The sequence below is a fragment of the Scophthalmus maximus genome, chromosome 6 (genome assembly GCF_022379125.1).
Source record: "Scophthalmus maximus strain ysfricsl-2021 chromosome 6, ASM2237912v1, whole genome shotgun sequence".
Taxonomy (NCBI): domain Eukaryota; kingdom Metazoa; phylum Chordata; class Actinopteri; order Pleuronectiformes; family Scophthalmidae; genus Scophthalmus; species Scophthalmus maximus.
In genome coordinates, this window is record NC_061520.1 from 13,565,001 (window position 1) to 13,589,332 (window position 24,332).

The following is a 24,332-nucleotide window of genomic DNA, read 5'->3' on the forward strand; positions in this document are numbered from 1 at the left end:
CCGAGCTCTGTTCGCTTTGTTGCTGGGTGAAATGATCTGTGTGCTGAAATCCGTGCAGGATGCAGGGATATGTGGAATCATCACGGCACCTCGCATCTTACACATTTTTTTGGAGCCTGCACGAGGCTCGACGTGCCCAGTTCAAATGTTGAACTCAACACTTGCGAACTGACTGGATGCACACGTTGTGTATGTCGAAATGCATATTCATCGTCCATGTCCAGTGTCTTAAAATGGCTTGTGTTGACGAGGTGGATTCAGCTTTAATCCACAGACCTGATCGTTCTCTCTTTGATTAGTTTTTACATTTCCAATAATGTTTTAGCTTGGTGCCTGTCTGCATATGACGAGCTGTGGAGACAGTGGATGAAATAGAAATAGAGAACATAGACTAGAGCATAGGCAATCACTGGGAAATGACATATACAAGTTCCTGAATGCAGTTTTTATAGAACTACCCAAGACATAAGGGCCAAACAAATAACCCTTCTGGTGACACTTTAAGTGACATGTAGTTCTGCTGTAGATGGTGTAAATGAGAGAGAGAGAGCTCTGGTTGTGAGCAGACAGCTCCCCAAGTGGACCTGGTCTTTAGTTTCAAGGCCCTGGACCTTTTTCTCCCACTTACTGGTTTCTCTGATGTTACGCCTCGGGGGTCCGGTCTGATCATCAGCCCAGTCATGTAGCAGTCTGCACCTTTGGATGCTCCGAGTGTGAAGAGTTGGATTTGTTGGTTTGATCTACAGACACATTCCCATTTGTGTGGGAAGTGTATCAGCTGATACATGTTTAATCAGTGCCATTTTTTTCCTCTGCTAATTGAAGAAAAAAATTCATGCATGACTTATTTAGTTAAGATCCAACTGTGTCATAGGTCTTGTTTGGCAGATCCAGGCTCTGTCTGCTGCCTCTTTGCATTAAACAGGGCCCTTGAACTGTGTGAGGGGGACGGATGTTAATTTATGGAGAATGCTACTTGTTTTGCATTCATCGACGCTGCGTTGCGTAGTCCACAGACACGGAGGCCTCCGCTCCTGACGTCCTCCACCTCACAACAATGGCGATGTTATGACTCGAACCCGGCAGTGAGTGAGCCGTAATGAAATTCAGATTGGAAATTGCACCCGTCTTATTCTGAGTTATTGCTTCATGGTTAATGTGTACACGGCAGAAGGGGCCAAATCTTCAGTGTGCCATTGATTGGGTCATAACGCGATCGCACGGTTGCTTTATTATGTATAAGGGCTAATAGATGGGCGACAGGAAAAAAAGATCATTTGGTTTCAGCAGTAGTTCAACAACAAAGAAATGAAAAGAAAACCAGTCCCTTTGCTATGAGTGAAAGTCCCTCCATAACGTAAAATCGAATTCCTCTGTTACAGTGCAAAAAAACCCCCCTTCTCTGCACTCTTAAAAATACACAGCTAAAATCGTAACCCTGTGTCATCATTGAGTCCTTGACGACCCCCGAGGCCGGCTGCCAAAGCCTTGGTCTCTGAAGGACCCCAGGAGATGGTGTTCGCTTTATTCAGGCTGCTCAGCTGGCAGATCCCGCATTAGCATGTCAATAGAGAGTGTTCGTACACCGAACAGAGAGAGAGACCGACTCTGGAGCTCAGACTCTGTTCTGTAGCTCACCACCATGCGGTTGCCGGTCCGCGGCCTGCGAAGTGGTGTTCAGGTGCTCGTGCATCAGCACCTGTTTGACATTTACTATGGCGGCTCTGAGGTCAAAATACGGGTTCATCGGCAGGTCAACGACGAGTCAAACGGTATGCAAAACCGGATGCTTTAAGTCCAGTTCAGTAGCTGCCGTCTTCATGAAGCTGGCTGCAGCTCTGCAGACAACATGCTCAGGACAAAGATTTCGAACGAAACCTGACACTGAAGTCACATTCAATGTCAGGACATGAGTGCAACCATGCAGGCTATAGACTCTCCATTGTCTTCAGAATGGCTCATTTTTATCAGATTGGTTTTGTGCTTACATCTTTTTGCTGTACTTTACGTTGACTTAAGAGGCAGCAGGTTCTGTTGGCTGGGTTCCCGGAACCCCCCTCTGCAATGACTCACTGATTCATTGTACTTGGAAGTGCAGCACAGTTTTACCCCACTCTCATATTTTGTAGACAACACTTTTAATTTGTGGGCTCGGTCGGATATCTTATTTTCAAAGCCACATATGTGACTTTTTTGTTTTATTGCGATTTGTTTTTACAAAAAGCTCATGGCCTGCAATGGTTGTCATTTATACTGTAGAATGTAACCATTGACTAACTCGCTGACACCACTGCTCCCACACACAAAGACAGACATTCAGACAGACCGACACATGTCAATGGACTGCGTGGTGAGAGGAGGGACAGTTTTGACGTGATGTGAAATCACACACGACTGGAAGAGTTGTCATTCGTGATTTTCTCCAGGCTGCAAACAAACTGCTTCGATCAGGGAAAAAATTAATTCAGGCAACTGCTCATAGACCTGAAATTCAGAAAATGTCCAGAAAATTGGGTCCGGACATTTTCCAGAGTTTGCCGTTCACATATGATGAATGCAGCGGGAGATCGTCCGATTCAGATGCGATCACACCAACAGGAACATTTCCGGAACAATCTGTGGCGTCTGGGTCCAGCGTGCAGGAGGCACGACATGGGGATAAGTTGCAGTCATCATCATCAACACGCCCACTCGCTCACTGTGAGATTTCCCTGCTGTATCCTCACATGGGCTCAAATTTCCCAGAAATTCTAAAAGGGGGTCGGCAGGAAAAGTTCCGGAAAAATGTCTATAGCAACATATGCGGTTTATTGCGTTCTGACATACAGGTCGGTGAATGAAGTGTGTTTCCTTATCTTTACAGCATTGAGCAGACATAAGTGATTCACAGATTAAAGGCAAGTGTCATTCCAGTATGTAGGCCTGGTCCATGATCTTAGTATGATCCTAGTATGTTGGCCTCCTACAAGTCATCAACTTAAACTTATATTCCTTTCAGCTTTTTTATCATCAGCTTGCAGTATGTTTGGTCTGCAAATGTCCAATTGTGGTCTGTGTGTCAGTTTGCTCAAATGCCGATGAACATTATGTGAGACACTAGGCGTGTCCCAGTTCGCTGTGGCTCCGGGCAACAGACGGCTTCCCCCGCTGAGGAAGTTAAATGCTGAAAACTGTTCATGGGTTCACGGCGTTTGTTAGCGAAGCGATAATAGTGAGTGAAAACAGCCCGTGGACTCTTTTAGTTCTGAAATAGATACAGTTTGTGATGCCAGGTCAGGTCCACTGTTGATACTGAACGCTTTGTTCAGCCGATGCTGGAATCGGAGCTTGTTACCTTCCCGGTGTTATTCGGTTCGTTATCTGTTAATACCCTGCTGGGCGGCATGAAGCAGGCTGTGCAGAAACAGGCATGTTGGGAGTTGAAGAAATGGTTATGCTGACTCACCAGCTGAGGTTCCTCCAGCTGCCAGCTTGTTTGGCAAACCCTCTGCTTACTGAGAGGACATTTACAAAAAAAGGAGAAGAAATCCATGAGGTAGAATAATCTTTAGTGGGACAGCTTGCTTATTCTGTGGTCCAATAATTTTTTGTCCTCATTCAAGATTTGTTTTTATTCGAAGTGGCGTTGACTATTCAAGCAAACAGTTACCAGCCTGCTAACTTCTAATACTTTTCATTCAATTTAATGTCTTAAAGAAAAAAGTAAGACACTTTGGACTAATGCCTATTCAGGCTTCTGCCGAGCATTAAATGTAAAGATCAATACCACTGTCTGTATGCTCAGTTTGCTCTGCATCCGGTTAACTTCGCCCTGTCCAAATGTGATGAAATTAATCTGAGATCACACGTCTGTTTGGATAACCAGCGTATGAGAACAATTTGCTGAAATGTTTCTTGCAAACTGTTTTCCCCCTTTCCCCTGCATGCTGAGCTCAATGATCCGTCTGCTGGCAGTGTATTCATTCTTAAAGCACAAACATGAGAGTGGGATGATCTTCCCCTCTAACTCTTGCCAAGGAAGCGAGAGACTGTCCTCCAGTAGAAAATAACCTTATAGAGGCAAGCAGCTTATTATGACCAATATTTAAGTTTTATTGTTAGGGGACCTCCAATGCCACAGGTGAAAAAAAAGTAAATAGAGTGACAAAGTCTGCGTTAGGAGGAGGGATGGGACCACGATGGGACCATGATGGGACCACCTAACACTCAACATGTGACCACAGTCAGAGTTCCACAGACTCAACTATGAGTTTAGTATTGCAATCAAATCAAGTCAAAATAAATTTTGACTATATATATAAATATTAAAATATTTGTTGTTTCACAGATCAAATTTTTAGCAGTACACTCTTCATGTGTGTCCATTTCGTTTGGTTTTAAATTTAGATTATGTCAAATGTAAAGATACTTTTCCTCAGAGTTCCCTTAACATCGTAGTCTCGTCTCTGTAAACTCAGTATATCGTGAATGCAGCTGCCACATGATACATTGAGAGTTTGTTCTGTCCGTCTCACAACATTTCAAGAGATAATTGGCCTTTCATGAATCAGCCGATCGGCCTTCCATGAATAATTGTTACACGGTCTCAGAAGAACAGTCTGGGGGGGGGGGTTGTGTACTGGCATTGATGAAGTAGACAAAGGTCAATTTAAACTGAAAAAGCAGTCTCATTTTCTTGGTCATTTGGTGCCGGTCAGTGCATGATTTCCCTTCTCATTTCATTCACTTGTTTGTGCTGAAAGAATTTTAATCAGCGCTGTCTGGAGAAGTGTAGCTTTCAACGCTGTGATTGTATTACAGGTCCAGTAATGCACTGCTGTTTGCTGGGGGACCAAGTAACCGAGTTACAGGGCTGTTAAATGTAAAATAAATTTTAACAATGAGAGGTTGATCTGACACGTGAAACCTACTCATGAAATGCTGTCCTCTATCTTTTGGCTGTCATTTGTTGGACTTTCCCATAAAAAAATACTTTTAAATTGTAGATTTGAATTGATTTTTTTTTTGTACCAACACAGATATCTCAAATCCACATGGAGCAAATGCTACCATTGGTAAATTTAGAAATCAAAAGCGTCAGGAACCTTTGACATTACTTTTGCTTTATTGCCCAACAGTTATCCATGGTGATATGTGGCGAAAACACAAGCCTGATTAAAAAAAGAACACTTCCTGTTGAGAAAAAGTAACCTTAGAAACGGAGGAAATAGAGCAGTTGCGCAAAAAATAACTCTGCAACAAAAGTTGGAAAAAAAGTTACTGCTTGATGAAGTAATTTGAGTTCTTACAGAGTAGACTGGGGACCTGCTAGATTTACTCTGTTATGCCCCAGTGAGGCACATGTCCCACAATAGACCTGAGATAATTAAAGGGTTCATCGTTGCAGCTCACAAATCCCTCTTTTCCACCACTGATGGTAGAAATAGCTCCGTATGTAGCACAGGGTCATTAGTTATTGGGAGCACAAAGCTGAGGTTTTCTGTTACTGTATTTGCCTGCTAATGAATAATTGACTGTCGGGATGCAAATTATGTTCGGTATCTGACTAATTCTTCTTAAAATCGCTTTTTTTTTCTTCCTGAACAATACCAAAATCGTACAAAACTAACAAATGATGAAAACCAGGTGTTGTTTTGCATTATTTAAAGAAGCAACAGACAACGTTTGTGCCCCTAGTGGTTCCAGGTGATATTATTGTTTGGTCAGTGTCGTAAAAGATTTTTCCTCTCCTCAGATTTTTCCTCTCCTCAGAGCTCCTGAGGAAGTTGTCAACACCACTTTGGAGATAACGGAGGAGAAGAAACTCTGGAGCCCCTACTTCGGTTTCTGGCTCCTATAGCGTTTACTAGCGTCATCATTAGCATAATCCCAGTTTGAACAAATAACCTCCACTTTAACATCCAGTAGTATTAATAAATAGGCTCGTTGTCCGTTTCCACATTCAGATGGCAGAATGTTTTCCACATGGGTTGTATGTGAGAATGCAAATATCCACAAATGTTCCCCTGGACATTGTCCAGAAATTAAAAGTAAAATTTTCCGGAAAATGACCCGAATTAGCCCACGTGACAATACAGCTGGAGGATCTCTGGGCGGTTCGGTGACCGAGTGGGCGCCACCACTCGCCGGAAAGATTACGAACAAATGTTGCTGCTGTTGTGACCGGGTCTGACTCAGACAATCTCCTGCTGTGTCCATGTGAACAGCAAACTCCGGACAATGTCTTGACCAAATTTTCTGGAGTTCTTATCTGAAAACAGCTCTAGCATTGTAGCATTGTTGAAATATTTTATTTACAATTTACTATAATTGCATGCTGTCTCTCAGGCCTGGGCCAACGGTCTGCTGTGTGCGTCAACCTAACTTGACGTGCCTGGAATCATGATTGGTTTGCCACGGTGCTATTCTTTGTATTCTCATTGTCATTGGCTGTGTTGTCTGTCAAAACATGGATGAATTGAATTCTATCGAATGTGTTCATATTTCTATCCAGGATAGTTATTTTCCGATGATTATCGTTATCGTTTTATCGCCCAGCCCTACTGTTTCTATAGTGTGCACCAATATAATGGAGCTTCAACCTGATACCTGTTAAACATATCGGGCTCCCGTGACTCACTAAAGGCAGAAAACAAAAGGTGATGTGTCCCTCTTCTGTTTCTGTCTTTTTTTTAGCTGAACTATTCTCTCAGTTTCACCTCCTTTTGAATTTTGAGTCATTGTCTAACTGGTTTTGCCTAAAAGTAGCTGTTTAGAGCCACACACTTTGCTTCATAGAAACTAAATGTTCAAGTGTCAAGTGTCTTGGTGCATTATGATATGCGAAGGGAGTATTTTTTATTAATTTGGTCAAATTGAATCTGTAAAATAAGTCTTCAGGCTTAGATGCTGCTGCTCTGTGGTTACCAGCTTCCCAGACAGTCTTTATGCCACGTCTCAGTGCATACGAACTCGTACATGCCTCCTCACTCACCGCTGCCACCTCTCCACATCCCTCAGACTCCACCTTTTCCTCCAATAAGCTGCTCCCGAGGGACTGGGGCACGCCCATGTTGCCATGGAGACACCTCTCAGCCTGGACCTGCAGAGCTGGATCCTGGATACAGCGAAAGATGGACAGCTAGAGTCGGAAAGGGCGTGTTTTCAGCTGTAGCTCATGCTTGCGGTTTCCTGAGGCATCACGCTCCTTTTACGTGGCGACATGATGACGATACAGGCCCCAGAGAGGAAATCAATGTGACAGAGTGATGAGGAAGACGGGGAGGATTTTGTTCGCCTGGCACGGATATGGCAGAGCGACTGTTGAATGTATATTTTCTTGTCATCATGAGATGAGGGTTTTCCCTCAGTGTGTGGTTTATTGCAGTTTTCTGGAGGCTTAAATGAGCTGGCTGTTTATTATCAAGCTTTATATCAAAGACTGTGGCCTAGATAGCATTTGTTTCCAGTGAGTAGGCTGTGAGCGCAAAAGGGTTAGAGAAAATAATACAAGGGTTAGGGTTATTTGAGGTACATTTTTATTGACTAGGTAGATGTTTTTGTTCGACAGAACATCCTGTGAAGAATCAGATACACCAGCCGATAATTAGGAGGGAGGATTACGAGTGAGGGACGAGCCAAAGACTGACAGATGACATCTTGCTGTAGGGCGCTCCATCAGTTTCTACTCGGCTCAGCCATTGATTGGCCTCAGCCCCTAATTCTTATCTTTGAGCACACATGCGGTCTGGGTTAATGAGGGGCCAGGCGAGATAGAGACAGACAGAGAAGGACCTGCACTGACATCAGGAACATGGCCTCGTGAATCCAAAATTGCATTAATACTTAGGGGATTTATATAGAAAAAAGAACAGACAAGTGGGGGATTAGATCAACAACTGGAACTTGCATTGTGAGACTTGGTACGGGAGACGGAGAGAGTCCAGGTCCGACTAAAGGCTGTGCCTGTGTGTTTGCTTTTCATGTGAACTGGTCTCTGCAGTGTAGAGCTCACACACTGCAGAACTGAGTTGGGGATTAAGTTTGAGAATTTGGCTCAGAGTTGCTTTTGTCTGGTGTGTGCGTGTGTGTGTGTGCGTGTGTGTGTGTGTGGGTGTGCGTCTTAAAGCTTGGTGATGTGAACGCCTAAATACATCTCTTTCAAAAGCGTTTGATACCTTCTGTGTCTGAGACTGGTTATGATTTCTAATTTGTCCACATCACATGGGAACATATAATTCTTTTTCTCCACACTCACTGCATCAATATCCAAAAGCACAAAGTGGAATCTGTGCTTCTTAATGTTTCTCTAAAACACTTAAATGTGTATTAAACATGTCTGTAATTATCTGCAGAGAAGACATACACGCACCATCATACTCCACATATGTGCAGGCTCATATTTACTCTCTCTTAACCCGCAGTGAAACGATCCACCTCTCCTGCTCCTCCTCAGGCCGCCTGCTGCCTTGTGCTGCTGGGCTTCTCCCGCCGCCTCAGGATGCTCTGCAGAATATCCCTCACGTTCACTGCGCTACCATTTTTCATTGTGGTGTCAAGACATCACGTGGTCCTCTCAAACAGCAACCTTGCAGTGATATGCTGCACCAATGCATCACAGCTGGTGTCCTGAACTGACTTCAGGAGGAGGCTCGGCTTTCACTTTTTCATATGATAATCAGCAATTAGTTGTTCTGAGCTCATAAATTGTCAGTATTCTGATGTTCAATGTATCAATATAGTGCTGCAAGATTGTCAGTCCCTTTCAGTGCTTTGTTTCTTCACCTGCAGCAGGAACCACTTCTCGGATGTCCATTTGTGGACATCATTTTAAAAAAATGAAGTATGGCACACTGCCTCTATTTTAATCCCCACTTATGACCCTGTTAAGTTTGCAAATAGGCACGTGTGTTGGTTTGTGTGCTGCACTCAAAAATGATCACCTCAATAACCAAAGCACCATCCAGCTGTCCTGACCAATGGAGGAACAGAAAACAGACCCAATAACTGGCAACCGTGTGTAGACCAAGCTCACGGCTCATGAAGACTCGTCTCCCACACACAATCGCAAAAAGAGTCAAATAAATGATGAATAACTCTTAGCACACTGAAATCTGAAAACGATTCACGCTGGTCCAATAAAATTTGAAAAGTAGGGAAAATGTGCGTTGGTTAATTATTTTCACGACGTTTAATTGTGCGTGGAGCCAACAGGAAGAGCCCAGCCAGAGGAAGTCTCCGACGCAGATGCCATCAATTAGCTCGACCAAATTAGTGCTGCTGTGCAGACTTTATGGGCCCGAAAAACGCATGCGTCTGTGAAAATCTAAAAAGGTTTTGCCCTATCCATCTTCTATCCAGTTCTTCTAATTCATTGATAGTGAGCGCCATTGCACATGGCTGATAACAAGCTCAGCGGGGGTTTGCATGAGACTCAAGACGGAAGCTTCTTTGCCATGCACAAAAATATTATGAGCCTCCAGCAGATGTTTTTCAGTTCATTCAAACTAAACCTTAGTTTAAGTTTCCTGAGCCAGCTGCAAGCATTGCTAGACACCACCACCACCACCACCACCACCACCATTCTTTGCTTTAACACGGCTACCGATACAGGATTGGGACAGTGAGGGTCAAAGTTCAGGGATCTCCAACATCCTACTATTGTTCGCTTAGCTTTTCCTGCTCTGTGAGGAGACAAGTGTCCACTGTGCTTTCAATTCCTGTCCCTGAACGGCGCAGGAGAAATAATATCTTACAGCAGGTGTCCAGTGGACGGGGGAGGCCTCTAATAACGATGATGAATGGACCTGAGGTCAGGAATGTTAAGTGTCTGTGGTGGTGTTTGGTCCTTGGTGCTCGCTTAATGTGTCGTACTGTATATACAGCGTGTCACAATGAAGCAGATTTAACACGGATCTGACACAGACACTCAATGCATATATACATATATACATTATATACATATATGCACATGCAGATTCTCCATTAATCCGACACACTTTCACTTGAATGAACTGTTGTCATGAACAGACTTTAGACCGAGTTGACAAGTGTTAGGTTAAAGTTTTAAAACAAAGAATCTTTTGATTCCACAGATCTGATAAATGAGATAATATCACTCCATTATTTGTTAAGTATTTGATGAAGCAGCTTCTTAGAAATGTTTCTGGATTAATGCCGCGTAGTGGAACAACAGAGGCAGGTTATAGATCATTGGTTACACAGTGTCAGAGTAAGAAAAAATGTCCAAATTCGAAATAATGACTTTATTACTAATCACTAAACACATATGTATCGATTAGTAATAAAGTCATTTTTCCAGTTTGGAAATTTTCTTACGTCCAGTTAAAGGCTGTTATAAAGCTTTAACTGATAAATGTGTCCCTCTGGCCTCAGTTGTAAGAGTCAAACCATGTTCATATTGAAGCTTCTCCGCCGTTCTTCCACCTCTCTCCATTAGCCCTTTTTGTCTGAAGATTACCCCTCCTTCCTTTAAAAAAGCAGATGGGTCCATCTCTAAATAGAAACACAGTAGGTCTGCCACAGATAATAACTGCATGCTTCACCAGGCCTCAACATTAAAAAAGCTTTAACTTGCCCACTTTTAATTAGAACAGTTGTGCTTTTGGTAGGTTGCCCAAACAAACCCCACCTGCACTCGGAGCACTTGCCTATCCCTGAATCCTGAAACAGTGGAATCAGAAGCATTGTTCGAAACACTTTTAATTATTTTTAAATGTTTTCATTAATTAAAGGTCAACAACTTCAAATAAGTTCATGCTTTAATACATTGAATTCTTTGTTCTCTAACAATGGGCCATGCTGACAGTGAAATAGTTAAACTGGCTGCCAAAAGTCCCCTTTTTTTTCATTTCGTAAATCACTGATGGTAATTCATTTTCCAGAACATTGGACATGTAATGTTATTAGGAGGCTCATTCAGGAAAGGAGGCTTTGTTTGCGCTCAGTGACATTCTAGCTGCACCACCAAGAAAACCTGAGCAGCTGAGATGAAAGTGGGGCGTCCATGTTTGTGGGTTCAAAGAATTGAACTGGGTTTGGGAGCGGTGGCTTTATTTCAAGAAGCATTCATACAAAGGCTAGTTATTATTGTGATACTATTGTAGAATAATATTAATTGTCAATCTATGTTTGTCTTTTTTAACAGCTGTAAACATTTGATGGTCAGGTCATGGTTAATAGCAGAAAATCCTTGTCTCATGTCAAACTACTCAGTTTGTTTGTAATCTACGCTATAAACAACATCATTTCTCCACTTGGTAGAAAATCAGAGCAGAGACCATTTTCTTTATGTAAGGAGTGAACTCATAGTGTACATGACTTGTTTTGGTGGTGTCCATAAAGCTAAACAATCCTCCTTACTGCTGGCCAACGTTCACAGCATCCCTCCTCCTCACGGATTGAAAAGAACCACAGAGGGGTCCCGCACTTTGAATAAACCACAGCAAATGAAGAAGCCACTTTAAAGAGCTGGGAATACTTAGGGAATAATTCTCCAATTGCTCATGGTTTCTCAGACGGGCACACACACACACACACACACACACACACACACACACACACACACACACACACACACACACACACACCACGTTGCTGTGTTTGACCTATTTTTCGAAACTCATCTGTCAAAGGCAGAGCTGCAGCTGGTGGTTCAGAGTTGCCTTTTTTTTTCTAAAAGGGCCTTTCTTTTGGCTGGCCTCATTTGGCCCCATGTCTCTCTGCAACAGGAAGAAAATTAAAAGAACAAACAAAAGAAAGGCACTGCGAACAGGGAGCGTAGCTGCATGTCTGGAATGGTAAAACATTCTTGGTAGGAGTGATCCAGCGAAGTGGTACCTCTCCCTGGGCTCCTGGTTCAGAGCTCCAAGTAAGAGCAGAGATTCGAGCCCTCTGTGCTTTGAGGCGGAGGGAGGCCCCGGGATGAAGGGGAGGGCTGGGACAATGGTTAACCACAGAGTGGAGCATGCCGCTCGAGGCTGAGACCAGGCGGCACGACATCACAGGGAGAGAAAAGGTTCCCTTGCACAACATTACTGCTTCCCCAGCAGACAGAGCCTGAATATGTATCCACGAGCGGGCTTGGGTGACCAAATTACACCCTCGGCAGCCTGGAAGCACAGTCTGTGTCACTGCTGTGGTTTTACCATTCAGTCAGCAGTTCATCGGCCTGCTGTGCCGCTGCCACGGCTCAGACATGGGTAAAATCCATCCCCAGTCCTTATTACTACCCCTGCCATGGCTGGTTCATTTTTTTTTTTTTTTTTGTCTGTGTGTTTGTTTGTTTGGTAGCAGGTTTACCCAAAAGGTTATGGACAGATTTGCGCGGAAATTTCTATCAAAGACAGCTCTCAGCCATGGTAACAGGTAATTGAATTTGGGAAGGGATCCAGATCCAGATGTGGCTCCAGGGATTTTTTTTTAAGAATTCTTGGGGCAAAACTTGACATTTTGATTCATATCTTCACAGATTCATAGCATTTTATAAATACGTAGGTCAGATGGAGATGGGAATGCAAGTTTTGGGTGAAACAGGGATTTACTGAGCCTTGGCGGAGGTCTGCATGCGCTCTCTGAATGCTCTTGTGGTTTACTGTTATAACTTACATGTACTTACATGTAAGACGTAACATTTTCAATTTCTGATTTCAAGAGCGTTTTCCATGTAGACCTTTTGAAAGCAAACAAACATAATTTTTTGTACATTAGAAATGCATTGTGTTCTGTGTTCCTTGTAGGAACTCTTACTTAAAATGAAGGAATTAAACATTTTCAAAAGAAATAGCATGCCCTTTTTTTTGAAGGAATTCCTAAATATTACAACCACAACCGGCTATGCTCTGATTCTCATCGTTAAATTCTACTGCTTGACTTGACTGGGTAACTGCACCGAGGGAAACTCTGCTTTTAATGTGACAACAGAGCATCTTGGTTTATTAGCAACATTTTATGTTTCTTATTAAGGATGCTCATTAGTTCAGGGGGTTTCTATCCTTTTGAGAATCGACACCGCCGATCCCGTTTACCGTAACTCCTTCAATCAGCTTGTGTGTTTGTTCCGCAGCACAGGCCTTTTTTCTCTTTTCCTTGGTCGAGGCATCATTGCTGCTGATGGCAGCACTACAAAGAGGAATCAGGTTTCTTCCGTGGGTTCCCACTGGCATGAAGGATCTGTAGTCTGCCTGGCAGTGTCAGGTTCCTCTTGAGGAGAATGAAGCAGTGCAGATCTGAATGCTTGCTCCAGGAAAAGGGGGAGCACATTGGCTTCTCATTAAATCGATTTGGTCTCACTGTATGTCCACAGTGTGGACACTTACGAGGGGTCGTGCACACAGGCCAGCTTACTTGCCTGGCTTGGAGCCTCACCGGTCGTTCTTGCTCTAAGCTAGAGGCTTTATGTTGCAGTCGTACAAATGTTTGTGGGATCTCATTTTTCTTTTTTCTGTTTCACCTACTGACAAACCAATTGCTGTAAATCTATTTATCAGAACATCAGAACCCTTTGACTGAAAAAAACAAAAACCCACAGAGTGCAGCACGTTTTATAAAAATGTGGCCTTAATTATGAGGGACAATAGTAAAAAAATACTTCCATTACTACCTGCTTGCCATCTTGACCATAGATCATTAGGGCCCGAGCGCCGACCAGCAGGAGTCTGGTGAAGGCCATGTTGTTATCATTATTTTTGTGTTTTTTGCATTTTTACCACTATATGTTTTACAATGATGTTCCTGTGTCCCATGAACTACTAATGCAGATACCTTCTTTCAACACTTGTGTGTGTGTGAGTGTGTGGACGGCACTTAGCTGAGAAATAAACCAGAGGGGTCGGATACTCAGTTTTGTAATATTTTTACACAATGATTCTATGACACATTGTTTTTGACCGGGGCATGTTGTGCATTGTCATGACAGCAGTGTAAACAGCTGACCCATGCAAATCTCTGTTTGGTGTTTTTTCGATGGACAGAGATCCGTAACCAGCTGGTGGAGCAGTTCAAATGCTTGGAGCAGCAGTCCGAGTCTCGTATCCAGCTGCTGCAGGACCTGCAGGAGTTCTTCCGCCGCAAAGCAGAGATTGAGCTGGAATTCTCCCGCAGCTTAGAGAAACTGGCCGAGCGGTTCTCCTCCAAGATCCGCAGCTCCAGAGAACATCAACAGTTCAAGTGAGTGTCCTGCCCTGCCCATGTTGCGTTTGTGATGTTGTGTGTTATTGTTGCATTTTCATATTTATTTTTCATGTTATCTATTTTAAATCAGGTGCTTCAGGTGTTTGTTAGAGGTCACTTTAGATTCATTTTTGTAAAACTACTGTCCCTTTATTCCTTGATGACAGGGACGTGTACGCCAAGTTACTCTATTCCCCTCTAAACATCAACATTTTTTATAGCCTGACAGCAAGACCCAGCCCTGCTGCAAATCACAGTGCTTTGTGTGATTACAGTGCAGAATTCTGCAACCAAATACACTATTATGTGTATGTACTGTAAGGGAATACTGCATATGTTATTACAGTCAAGATCGTTATGACGTCCTCAAAGGTCAGAAGGTTCGGGCATGATGATGAGGATGCAGTTCATTAAAGAAGTTAAACACTGAGGGGTGGACATAACAGGGGTGGACATAACAGATTCAATGTTCTCTCTGTGCTGTAATTTAGTGCCTGACTTTATTGAGGAAAGCTTCGAGTGAAGCTTTATGCATCATTATGTTTTTAAATTGCACTCATTATGTACAATCTCTCCAGAAAACTACAAATTGGGTCTGCATCAGAGTGGACGTTGATATTAGATAACAAAATACGTGTAATTTATCAAGGAACCTGTTTACGTGATCCTTAGCTGAATTAACTTTTTTAAGTTGGAGAGAGTAAACACAAAAGACGCATCACTGAATTGTGATATTATTGACTAAAATGGATGAATAGGGATTATTGTAGATTAAAATGTTTGTGCTCAAACGATCCACTGTTGCATGAATTGTAACTTGTAAACACAAAATCACAAATCACCGCAAATCATCTGCGCTTTTGTTTGAGTAAGATATTTTATCATTCTTTGTGTATACACTGTAAGTTTACTGTCCTGCGAGTGTGTGTGTGTGTGTATGTGTGTGTGTGTGTGTGTGTGTGTGTGTGTGTGTGTGTGTCTGAAGTGGATGAAGATTTGACTGGATAATTGAGTCCAGCTGTTTTAGTGGGGGCTTGCTTCACACTGGCGTCCAAGATGATAGTTGTGTGTGCTGCTGCTGTGACACAGCCGCTTAACCTTCGGACAGTACAGTTGATCTAATCCGCACAGCGAGGGACAGGTATTGGACCACGGACACATGTTCCAGTAATATTACACTTGACGCTGCCAAGATTGCAGTAATAATGATATATGGAGCAGGATTGCAGGGCAAGAAAGACAGTTGTTTTTGACCAATAAAAACATTTTATTGGCATTAAGCCGAACCAGGCGCCCCCAGAAACTCAGAAAACAGCCAAACATTTTCGACCCCTGAGCCTGACAGAGCTCTGTGTTGTGTGCACAAATTTATTTGCCTTTGATTTTATCTTTGGTATCTTTCTATTTCATCCGATGAAACAAATCTGAACTTTTCGTTCCCAGACATCTCTCAACATGCCTGTGGCTTTCTTTCACTTCAGTGAAAGTTTTGCTCTGTAAACTCTTGCCTCGTGTTTGAGGGACACCAAAACAGAGCAGTAAAATCGAGTCATTCCGACTGGGACAGACTTCCATATGTGTCGGATCGCAGACTACGCTCTGTTGGCTGAACCCTTTCAGTGCAGATTCATTAGCAAGCTGAACGCCACGTGTGATTTACAGCTACTGCAGCTACAGCCTCACCGCAGCAACCCGCCCAAGGATCATTTTGCTCTTCCACCTTACTTCAGTTGCTACAGTGAAAAGAAACATGGATTACAAGTTTATATATACTGCAGTTGCTCTGCCAGATAGTGCACCACTTCCTTTCTCTTAGCTGTTCACAGATCCTCAGAGACAACAGCTTACTTGATTTTAATTATGGAGCCGATGTTTCAGGGTAGGCTATATCATGAATGAGATTTAAAATGTACCCCATGAAATTGGAGTGGACTGGTATCGTCTGTATGTCATCCAGACAAATTTAGATGTTACATAGCACCATTAGAAACTCATGCAATATTGATATGGACAATAACCTGTCTGGGAGAGATAAGGCAGGGCTTGTAGTGGTGTCCAAATTGGTGTGTGTGAACGTGTGTGTGTGCATGTGTGTGTGTGTGTGTGTGTGTGTGTGTGTGCGTGTGTGTGTGTATTAATCTCTTTGTTAGTTTTACCTTGTGATTGGTTTGGGTGGAGCTGGGGTGCCACATCTTTTCGGATGTGTTATTTCACGTTTGAAGATTCCTCTGCTCATTTCCCACTCAGCAGGGCAGAGCTTTGAAAATGATGAAATTGATATTCCATCTCATTCCTTTCATAAATGCACTTCTATGAAAAGAATCATGATGCAATGCTTTGATTATCTAACTGTAAAGCTAGGAGTCTGTCTGTCTGTCCGTGGCCTGTATATCTCAACAACCATCCTATCGGTGCCACATTTGGCCCAAGAACGTGCAGTACAAAAATAAGACCGTTTCTATAGAAATCTATGACAAAATAACCCTACTTCTCAATTGTATTATTTGATTCATAATGTCTGTAAACATTTTCCTGAGGAGTGTTGGTTTCAATCTCCAGTTTTAAGTCTTCTTTAATACAGCATCATGTTCATTTGGTAAATTATGTTATCATTTAGAGTTAAATAGTCGATAAAGCCTGGTATACTGGAGCATGGATACAGCATGATTGACAGCTAGTACCATCCAATAAGTGCATGGTTGCAGCTGTTGGTGGAGTGGACGAGCTTGCAGTCAGACCCGCCCCCCCATTCTCCAAATATGGTTACTTCTAGTTCCAAAAAAACAAGATGGCGCTGGTCAAAACGCTAAACTCAAGGCTTCAACAGGACAGTTCACAAACCAATAGGTGAGGTCACGGTGGGTTGGTGCTTGAAACATTTTCAAGAAGTGTTCACACAAACACACTTGACACTGTGCTTTCTTGGGTTGTGTGGAATCAAGTATCAACCCACCGTTCCAAACAGGTATGTGTGGAACGGGCCCATATGGTATGCTGTTGTTCCATCACCGCTCTCTGATTGTCTGAGAGGAGAAGGTTCAGAGGTTAAACTATATCTCTGTAGGCTCGGTTTGTTTGAGCACAGCAGTAAATCCCCTGCTCCAGTCAGATAGACAAAACCAGCTGGGGTAAGTCAACATGTGTACCATCAATAGATTATCTGGTTTGCAGTTTGCTTTTCAAATCTTGTCAGACCCTTGTCTCCTCTTCGCTGATGCTGTTCTGTGTCGGTGCAGCTGTGCATTATCAAATGTTGGCAGTCTGTTCCAAAGTGCTAAATAATATGCAAATAAGCAGTGTGGCATATTGAAGCCCTGCGTAAAAACGGAGGCAAAGCAAATTTGAATGGCAAAGCCTGTAACGTGCCCACGTGCCCCATGTCTTTTGAAACTGTTTGGCTCCTTTTTCCTTTTCCTCGGCTGTTTCATTGATAAGCAGCAGGCAGGCAGTCTGGAGGGGATTAAAGGCATTCATAGAGCCGAGTCCTGCTCTGATAAAATAGACATTTCCCTCTGGAAATCCTGGCTCACACACACACACCAAAGGCTCTGGTGGCATTCAGTGCAGCCATGACTAAACCACGGGCACTGTTCTATATAATGCTTACTTGTTCAGTGTATGCACATTATGGAGACAGGTTGCCATCAAATTATTCTTGAATCAAAGGATTATCACAATATTATCCGACCATACACTCCCTCTTTTGTTTCACTTCCTCTGTCTCTGTGTCTCGGTCTTCTTCACGCTTCTCCATGCATTCACAGGATATAGAGCCTGCTTCTGTCTCACACAGACAATGAGGGGGAGCAGAAAATTGTGAATACCACGGACAAAGTCAGACACTGCCTTGCAGGATGAGACAGATGTAATGGATGCCAGAAAGCCGCACTCTTTTCTCACCCTCCTCTTCCTTCTCACCTCTCTAGAGACTCTCAGAGCTCATCGTTTGCCTTCTGCATGTTAATGATATCCTGTGTATAAATACAGAGGGCACGGAGCCACCCTAAACCAACCGTTTGAAGCCCTAGAATAATTGACCTGCAGGCTCTCCAAATGATACTCAACATTTCAACGGGAAATCAGTGAGCAGAAGTGAGTACAGCAATTGAGGAATGAGTTGAGATGTGTGGGGTGGGTCTTTGTGATTTGCCTCTCTATTGGAGCCGGTATGGAAGTCGTAGTGTCTCGGTGCCATAAAACAAGCTTCAGAGCCACATTTAGATGCAGCTAGTACACAGGCCTAATTACCGACCTTCTGCTACTAATTCATGTGAAATGAGGACAGCGGCAAAGGAAGAAGAGATCATGATGTTTTTTCTTTTATCTTGTTTCTACTCTGTTGCACTTTGAGATTACTTTTAGCAATGAAAAGTGCTTTATAAATGAAATTTATTATTATTATTATTATTATTGTCTCTTTCTCTCTCTGAGGCGTTCACATTCATCATTAAGAATCTGAACGTGGCCATTTGCTTCATGAAGCAGGTAAAAGTTACCACATGTCCAGTGAAATGTCGCCATATCTAGCAGATGGACGTCCCCAATTTCTTGCTCAGCTAGATGACACATCCTAATGACTTTATTGATTCCCACAGCTCCACCATGAGGTTGGCATTTTTGTGACTGAATGGATTGTAATGAGATATAGTCTGTGTCACATAGAAAGTACATGACCTAGCACTCCTGTCAACTGAAACACTTCATAACCCAGCGGCGGAGCGGGGATCCCTAGATGATGAGCTGCAGTTGAGCTGGACTGCCAGTTGCCGGTGTCGAGGCCATGGCCTCCAGGGATGCCGGCCCGCTACAATCACAAAACACACAGACCGACAGGGGAGGGGGAAAGACAGGGAGCTAAACCCACAACCCCAGGCAGAGCCGTGACAGGATTTGCCTCTAGTGTACAAGGAAACAGTGTTTGAGTGAGAAGATGATGAGGATAAAAAAGGAAGAAAATTAGAGCCTGGTTGTGCTTAGGGATGCGATGAAGCATCTCTGACCACTTTTAGGGATTAGCAGAGAGTAGAGGTACTTTTCCCCCTAAATCTCTCAACCACAAATAGCAATTATACACAAAAGAGCTGTGTCCCTTGCAGGCAGATAGGTCAGTCAAGCAGAACTGGTCCGAAATGAGGAATGGTGAGACAGTAGAAATAGGCCATCCCAGAGGAATGAAGGAGAATATGGTCGACATGAGGTCCTCTATTGTCGTAAAAATCTAAATCCTTCCCATACTTCACAGATGGATTAATCTCATTCTGAAACAGCAAATGAATGTCCAATTTAATCATTGTAGTTTTTCCTCTTTAGACTGTAATGTGGCGTGGACTGATGGCTGGATTTTCTCAGTTCTTTCATACCATTACATTTCTGTAATCAAAAATTAATTGACTCGCCTTTCAGAAAGAAAAAAAAAAAGTGAATTTCAGGACACCATGGTCAGTTTAACGATGAGGATGTAGGTCAAGTAATAAATGGAAAAATTAAGTTTATTTTACATGCCAACCCCCCCTTTGCCCTTCTCTGGTCTATGAAGATGAATGTGCTGCTGCTTATGTCCTGTCAGCCTGATTTAAGTATATTTAGGGGCAGAGTTAAGTAAAGGAATAATGGAGAAAGCACTCCGGAGAAACTAGATATCAACGTCATTAGATGTGATTAGCATTATGGAGGCTCTCTGAAGGGGGGCTCTTTGATGCTCATCCCTTTTTTCCACTCCACATTTAAACCCTTTCCCCCACCCTTCTCCCGTCTTTGCTCTAATTTCCTTCTCTCTCTCATTTCTTCCTCAGGGTTGGTTGATTGATAAATGCTCAGATAGTATCCAGACAAGGGTATGGGTTTGAAGGGGTTGTGTGTGTGTGTGTGTGTGTGTGTGTGTGTGTGTGTGTGTGTGTGTGTGTGTGTGTGTGTGTGTGTGTGTGTGTGTTTGTCTGTGTGCTTCTGTGTCTGTGTGCTTCTGTGTCTGTGCCTTGGTCTTTCTTTTTGAAAGACCCTGAGGCGGAGACATTTTAAACTGATTATGCAGCAGTCAGGGCCCACAACGCTCTGGATTTATTTTTCAGAAAAGACCAGCACCTGTTGTCCTCAGTGAACTGCTGGTACCTGGTGCTAAACCAGACGAGGCGTGAGAGCCGTGACCATGCCACCCTCAGCGAAATCTACACCAACAATGTCATTGTCCGTTTGGCCCAGATCTGCGAGGATGTCATCCGCCTGTTCAAGAAGGTCAGTTAAAAAACAATCATCCCTCGCTCTTTTGTTTTACTGCTCGTCTGGTCCACAAAATGTCCAGGGAAGGTACAAAATGCCAATCAATCTGCTTAATTCGCTGGGAAAATTATTTCCGTCTCTCAGACATCTGGTTTTCAATCTCAGGGTCTCGTTGTCGTACGTTGTAGTAACAGTCCAGTAGAACCTGCAAGGCAAAAGTAGCAGCTCGCCACCATCTTTCCCTCAGTCGAGCCTTGCATGCAAAATAATGGTAGCATAGACTGTATCTTAAGATGGACGACATGATAGCTCCTATAAGTGAAGCCAAAACATCGGGATCGCCCCCTGGTGGATGCCTGCATTATGAACCATAAGCTCCGCCTCCATGTTAGCAGATGGGGCATGCCAAATCCTTTTTTTTACTCTGATGCCTTAAAACTGGATAAAAGTCACTATTGACAGCTTATACTGTGGTACCATGAGTTCTGTCTTGGCACACACTGAATCAGTGGAAAGTGTATGGTTTCAGGCTCTGTGCTAGAGAGCCTTGAGGCCCTATAGTCCTTTCTAGTATGAACAACATCTGGCTCACTAGTCAGCAGAGATGACTGAGGTCTTATCCAAACATCAGAACCCTGTTTTCACCTTGCAGGCCTTCCTGTAGGTGAGCTCCACTCTGTTGCAAGGCACCATTTGTATATTACTGTGTGTGTGCGTGTTTGTGTGCGTGCGTGCGTGCGTGCGTGTGTGTGTTTGCGCGCGCGTGTGTGTGTGTTTGTCAGAAACTGCCAGAAATTAAAGGAGAGAATCACTCCATAAATGCAGTGCACTCAGGCTGCTATTTTTTTTATAATTTAAAGCATGAATGACTGCTGCTGCTTTCTGGGGAAATAATAAATAATATATCAAACTGTGTTGTGAAGCTTTGGAAAACTCCAAAAATCTTGAACCAACAGAGATTTGGACGATTGACTGTCGGACGAGGCAAAGCTGTTGACAGAAACTTTATTTTCATACATGTGCACACAATGGTGACTTTTAATGGAAATGTACCATATTAATGGTATATTGTATATATCATGGTGTTATGTTCATTATGTTAAGGTGCCATACATGTAAAGATTGCATATGGTTTATGGTACCTAAATTCAGACCAGCTATGTACCAGAACTAAATATTTGCAAATATCTGAATATTTTTCAGGCGTGGTGTTAATTCCATGCCTTGTTGTCCAATGGCTGATCAAAGGGATGTACTATCCTGTTCAGAACAGCAACACAGTCCTAAATAATGAATAGGAGATGTGGAATGGATGAACGTAGAGGTGACAGAATTTCCTGGTGTATTAATTCCATGACACAATATAAAATAATTGCAAAGATAATCCAGTGGATGCAAGAGTGCTACATTTGATCTTTCTCAGTGCAGAGATTTTAAGAATACATGTTCGTCGCAGGCGTGTTGTTGTGACCTGCTTCTGCTCTGACAGTGTGTTGCATCACACTTGTTCACTCGCTGGTTGAACCCTCCCTGCTCCCCCCTGAGCCTCTGCAGTACATGCAGTCTGTCTCACTTCAGAGTCACTGATGCATACAGATGCCATTCACCAGCTGCTGGAGCCCGCTGAGGATTTTCCCCATTTACCACATTCGGTCAAAAGCTTGTTTGAGTAGGACTTAATGCCTGCTCTCCAGATAGAAGCAAAAACAACAAATCCTCTCCGTATCACTCAAGTTTTTTGGGGGGTCATTTGATGCATCTGGGTATATTCTTAATCTAGCTTTACGGATGCAACTGTTGGAGCAAAATGAGTTTTTCAATCTTTGATGATCAGTTCATTTTCTGTCTATCCAGTAAGCAATTTCTTTTCCAAGCACACTTAGAACAGCTGTGCAGCAAGTGGACAAAAATATTACTCTCATCTGTAATTTAAGTTGGTCTGTGTGTGTGTGTGTGTGTGGGTCTGTGTGTGTGTGTGTGTGTGTGTGTGTGTCCTGCCTCTGTTTCCTGTTAGTCTTTGTCTGTATGGGCTCGTCAGTGTGAGGTTTTCTATCAGCACATCCCCTCCTCTGACAGAATATTATGCTTCTCATAATGATTCAAATGTGAAGTGACCATTATGCGTCTTGCTGAGTCATTATGTTGCACAGTTACAGGAAAAAAGAAATTAGTCAGCAGGCAACACTGATTAAAAGACAGGAACAAGTGAGGGAGTGAGCACATGGGGGTTACAGAACAGGTTATGCACCGACTGAGCTCAACTGAATCGCTGTAAGGATCAGCTGTTTCACTAATTAATTTGTCTTTAAATTTCTGTTTCAACATCAAGAGTTTTTCCTTCCCATCCATCAACTGCAAAGACCATACGATCTTAGCAGCATGTTGGATTTGTGATGCTTTTCGTGGTTTCACAGTTATTCCCCATAGGTCAGGCTTGATGTCGCCCACAGTTGCCCAGTTTTACCCCTCCAAGCCAAACTGTACTGTGTCTCACATCACAACATTTCTCACCCGTCACAGCAATCAAGCCTTGTTGTCGATTAGAGTTTGCAGCCACTAAAGTTACTTGCAATTCTTGTACAGCAATTACAATCGATTACGATCAGAAGTTCAAAAAGGGTGGTGTCAGTGTGCTGGTGGCCTGTTCTTTTAAAATCCTGCCACCGTTAATGGGGCTGGAGCCACACTTCTCAAAGTCCTGATCACAATGCCACAGTTGCGAGTGTTGACTCTTTTGGCAAATAAATGTTTTGCTTTTTAAAAAAAAAACTGTGTCAGCATTAGCTTAATGTGATTTTAAAATTGTGACAGTGGCCTGTTCTGCACTTCCTGCATGCTTGCTCAAGCAAACGCTGTCCAACCACTTCCTCGTGTCACCTTATGTCACCCAGTCCCTACATGTCTCTGCACATTATATTCTTATGTTCAGTCAGGGTTCAATTTGTACTGCACTTCATGTTTGCTTATAAAAAAAGCCATGATTTATTGATACCTTCTTTTGAATCAAAACCTTCACAAAATATCCACAGAGTCGAATGTACCAAAACAAACTTTGATATGATGTAAATCAAACTGTGAATTTTATGATTTCACAACAATTACTTGGTAACCTTGAAAAGAAATCAGTAACACACATTAATGCAATGAAGGGCTAATAAGTCACATTGTTGAGGGTAGTTCCACCAGCTTCCTCTTTGTTACTGGATTTGAATTTTTTTTTCATCGTCTTCTTAAAAAAATAAACTTTCGGTAGCTCTGTCCGGTCAGAGGAGGTGTTGCTTCTGTTTCTTGTACGTGTCAGATCATCACACTGAGATCTGCTGGTGCCATTGATGTATTTTCTCACCTCGAAATCTTCAAATAAAGACTTTATGCCTCCTGCCTCCCACACAAAAAAAGATGTTATCACATTCACTTTGATCACAAGACATGCTGCGCAGTGTGGACAGTTCAAGGTGCATGGGATTGTATTCAACTGGTGGCAGAGAGAAATTATGGCCTAACCTATCTTTCCATTTTCAAGATGAGAAATAAAAAATGGAACTTGTTTATCCTCTTGATCCATTATTGAGTTTCATTTGCGTCTGCAGAGCACAGACATCAATAGACAGTGTTTATCTTTGTCAGAGGATATCACACATTGCTGCCTGGCGCACTTGTCACACGCACACACTCAAAGACACTTTTCACACGTGTGCAAATAGGTAGTGGGTGAAAAGCAGCCTTTGCGAAAATCAAAAAAATGCAAGGAAACATGCAATAATCGTCTGCGAATGTGCCGTTGCTTACAGTAACACGTCTTAGAGATGTGTTCTGCCCAAAAAACAAATGTTATCGGCACATTGTTGTGATTTTTTTGGCTGGAAGAGGGGGCTGGTGAGGTGGAGAGGGGAATCTGTAGCTGTGGTTTGCAGATCCAAACGTAAGAAAATCGAATTTATTGTTTTGTC

The 24,332-nt window shown here is 42.9% G+C and overlaps 1 protein-coding gene across 5 annotated transcripts in view; it reads left to right on the forward strand.

Annotated features, from left to right (window-relative positions):
• Positions 1-24,332, forward strand: part of srgap3 (SLIT-ROBO Rho GTPase activating protein 3) — a 50,700-nt gene that overhangs the window by 1,056 nt on the left and 25,312 nt on the right. For 4 of the 5 annotated variants that reach the window (XR_004793487.2, XR_004793488.2, XM_035631623.2 and 1 more), the window contains exons 2-3: positions 13,971-14,166; positions 20,235-20,397. Coding sequence is in view for 2 of the 5 variants with exons in the window: in XM_035631623.2 (XP_035487516.1) it covers positions 13,971-14,166; positions 20,235-20,397 (359 nt within the window). In the remaining 3 variants the exon portion in view is untranslated. Of the gene's footprint in view, positions 1-13,970; positions 14,167-18,242; positions 18,262-20,234; positions 20,398-24,332 lie in introns of those variants that run through there. The other variant, XM_047332745.1, reaches the window with a different exon arrangement.